General features: G+C 20.9%; 1 protein-coding gene across 1 annotated transcript in view; it reads right to left on the reverse strand.

The window, feature by feature from the left end:
- Nucleotides 1–2,826: 2,826 nt before the first annotated feature.
- Nucleotides 2,827–3,887, reverse strand: part of LOC112602913 (myrosinase 1-like) — a 4,574-nt gene continuing 3,513 nt past the window's right edge. The window contains exon 10 of the mRNA XM_025351272.1: nucleotides 2,827–2,975. Coding sequence (XP_025207057.1) covers nucleotides 2,827–2,975 — 149 coding nt within the window. The remainder of the gene's footprint in view (nucleotides 2,976–3,887) is intronic.

A 3,887-nucleotide genomic window follows, 5' to 3' on the forward strand; every position in this document is an offset into this window, starting at 1 on the left:
TTACCTTTTGATTTTTCATTTGCCATTTTTAGCAGAAGAGATGAAGAATATGTTTAATAAGTATGTGGATTTATATTATGGAACTCAGAACACTTGAATAGATGAACGTTGAAGAATATTCTAATACTTTAAAAAAGGCATATTTATATAATATAAATAAATTAAAATATGCCTATTCATTATTTTTCTTGATTATGAAATTGATAAAAGTCTGAAATACTAACTGTCGAAAAAATTTTTAATGATGATTTATACACTCATTATTTGCTTTTCAGAAAAAATCAGTTAAATTTATTGTTAGTTATCTAGATTTTATTTTAGTACTATAAATCAATATTATATACTTAGAAGTATTCGGGTATATTATAAACACACTGAAGTTAAAATATTATAATTAATATTTAATTAGATGATCAAAATTAGGTCATACAAAAATTACCAAAATACATAGTTACGTAAATAAGAATAATATTAATTTTAACTGTAGAAAGGTAAATTTAATGAAATTAGGAGTTATGTAAAGTTAAATAATATTTAGGTATGATGTTATATTATAAATATTTTAAGATTTGTATGTTTTATTTATTCGTTAAATATAGGTTTACAAGTATATTAACCTAATAATGAGAAAACAAGCTGTATTAACTTGATATTCTTGTGGGTTTGAGTCATGACGTTTTTAAACATAATATAATTTTTTTCATTTGTGTTTAAATAATAAATAATAATTAATTATTTATTTTCTATTAAATAGCAAAAACAATACGCATTTAATTTATTTTACTAGTTCATATTTACAACTGCATTTATATCTGTTGATTTTAATTAGAATATTAATTTAAATTAGATTAGTTTATTAATAATAAATGTGTTATCATTATTAGAATATTTTATCGTCAATGCAAGTTAAAATATATATATGTACAATTAATACAAAAATAACTAAATTCTCCACGATATAATTACTATTAATTAAAATAAATTCATGTTTAATATTATTAATACAATCAATGATATTATAATATATTTTAATTTTTAAAATAATATTACATTGATATACATTATTAAGAAATTTTAAATTCTGATCAGAACAATAAATATATTTATTTTGTATTGATATATGTTTATATATTTTTTTTTTTTTTATAAATCAAAAACAGATTTGTTATACATGTATATTTAAAACAAATGACTTATACATTATTAAGCTATTTTAGAATATTTAAAACTTTTTCTTTCTTCTTAAAATATTGATATTAAAAATGTTCGTTTGATGCTAATTATTGAAAATTTAACACCAAAAATCTCAAAAATATTTCATTCTGGAACCAAAAAATAAATAATTACAATTCTTTAATGGATAATAAGTTATATATTTTAATTACAAATACTAATTTTAATTATTTTGTTTAATAATAACTATTAAGTTATATAACACGCGGGAGTTTGAAATGTTTACAAATATGCGCAATGCTACACTAACATTTTTAAATCGTTTTTACTAGTGTTATGATTTTGTCTATTTAATCACGAATCTATTCATATAGTTTAACTTTAAGTTACTCTTGGATTCTAAAATATGTAATATGAATATATACTATTTTAATAATTAAATAATATTTATTTATTAAAATAATGCAATGATTTTGGAAAAAAATAATTCAAGATACCTTTTAATTAATAATAAAAAAAAGTTACATAAGTATCAAAATAAATCTATTTTGAATTCTCAGTAATTTAATCTATCTCTTACAGTTTTTCTCATTCATGTGATGATTTATCGTTGGATTAAAATTTAATAGATAAGCTAAAGTGTGTATGATGACGATATAAACTCATCATATTTATTTTATACTGTACAAAAAGTGGTTACAAACCTTCCCGTTTTTTAAATATGATATTATTTTTACTGACTTACCATGTAACTTTAGTATTGCATAGAATTCAGTGGTTCCTAACCTAGGTCTCGAGGCTCACAAGTGGGCTGTGAGTAGCGTGATACTGGATAACGAACTATATAATTTTTTTTAATTACTCTCCCTTAATCTATTCCATTACTAAAAAAAAGTATGTATAAAAAGTTTCAGATAAATTGATTAAATTTAACCCGTGCCATAAAATCTCTAAAATTTAAAAAAAAGTTAATAACAAAAATTTTCAGTTTTTTTTTTAACATTACCAATCATAACTCTAGAAATACAAATCCTGCATTAAAATTTCAGCAACATTAGTTATAAGAAATTAAATTTTTAATAATTTTTTAATCATATATTTTATTTTTAAATATTAAATTTTTATGTGTATTCGATTATAAGTATAAAATCAGCACATATTTTATAGATTTCGTAATTAAAATAATGATAAAAAAAATAATAATTTAATTTAATTATAGATAATAAATAACTAATTTTGGGTTATAAATAATTACATGAAATACGTTTTAAAATATAATAATACAACTCAATTTATAATGATGTAACAAGCGTTTCTTTTTTGTGGTCATGGAATTTTTTGCGGTAGTCGCTAAGAACTTGTAATAAATACTGTTTTTGTAATTCATTCTTAGTAATTTTGTCTTTAGATTACTCTATTAACTTTACACCTATTTTTGCGAAATCGTTGATAACAAGAATTTTTTTTTAAATAGCTATTGTTTTTTGAAAATTAGCATTACTTTTCCAAGTTGACAAGTCAAGTTTAAGAAAATCTGTGTTTATGGCATTTCGCTTAAATAGATTATTAGTTTTTACACATATAAAATCTTCAATTTTTTTTTTCTAATAGCTCGTTAGAATTTTTTGCAGATATCGTTATACATTGTGTAGTTTATAACAATTTTGATGTACTTTCTTCATTGTTAAGCACTTTTACCATTTTTTTTTTCATATCAATCGAAACAGCTTCATCAAAAAAGCAAAAGCACATAACTCTTCCAACAAATACCATAGGTGACCATAGAACTTTTAAATTACAATCTGAAATGTGTATTTATCTATTGTACTATAATTTAAAAGATTTTTAATAAAAGTTAACTCTTGTGCAGGTGCTTTGATAGTAGAGGATGCGTTAAACCATACTTTAATGTAGAGTTGAATAACAAAAAAAAAATATTTCATAATGCAGTTTCTTTCACTGTTGTTCGAAATTTCTCGCGAAATAAATACATTTTTAAGCTATAAATAGCTTTGGCCATACAACGGGTATGATAAATGGCACCAGGTTTTTAAAATGAATAAAATTAGAAAGTATACCAACTAGAAAAATGATCGTCCACTCTATAAGTTCTCGGTAATCGTCACTAAAGTGATTTTCTTTTGTTGACTTATAGAAAATTTAATAATATCATTACTATAGGAAGTCAATCAACTAACCCTTTCCCCGTTAATGCAGGAAGAAACTTTCCATTAATTTAAATCACATTATATAGAACCCATTTTGTTTATTACTCTGACAAACAATTATTAATTATTTTTTTTTTTTTTTTATAATCAAGTTCAAATAATTTTAAAAGTTAAATATTTAAAAATAGGTAAAAATATTAAATTATTGTAATAATATTAATATGTAATTAACGTCTATAAAATTTTTTTGTAAAATTATTATTTCAAAATGTATGGTTAATTATATTAAAAAAATTAACGATTTCAAATATCTTTCTATTACTGAAACATTAGCCCTTTTGTGGCATGTGTTAAAACTTATCAATTTGTCTGAAAACTTTTTGTAATGAAAATCTAATATGAGGAGTAAAAGGGGAAAATTAATTTCAGTGTAAAAAAACTACATTAACTATTTAAGATAAATAAATACATTTTTTTTGTAATCATTTTTCATTATTATATTTAATAAGTATCAATATTTAATGTTGTATGTAAATAATAATTGGA

Source organism: Melanaphis sacchari, unplaced genomic scaffold (assembly GCF_002803265.2).
Source record: "Melanaphis sacchari strain LSU unplaced genomic scaffold, SCAv2.0 Contig91_pilon_pilon, whole genome shotgun sequence".
Classification (NCBI taxonomy): Eukaryota; Metazoa; Arthropoda; class Insecta; order Hemiptera; family Aphididae; genus Melanaphis; species Melanaphis sacchari.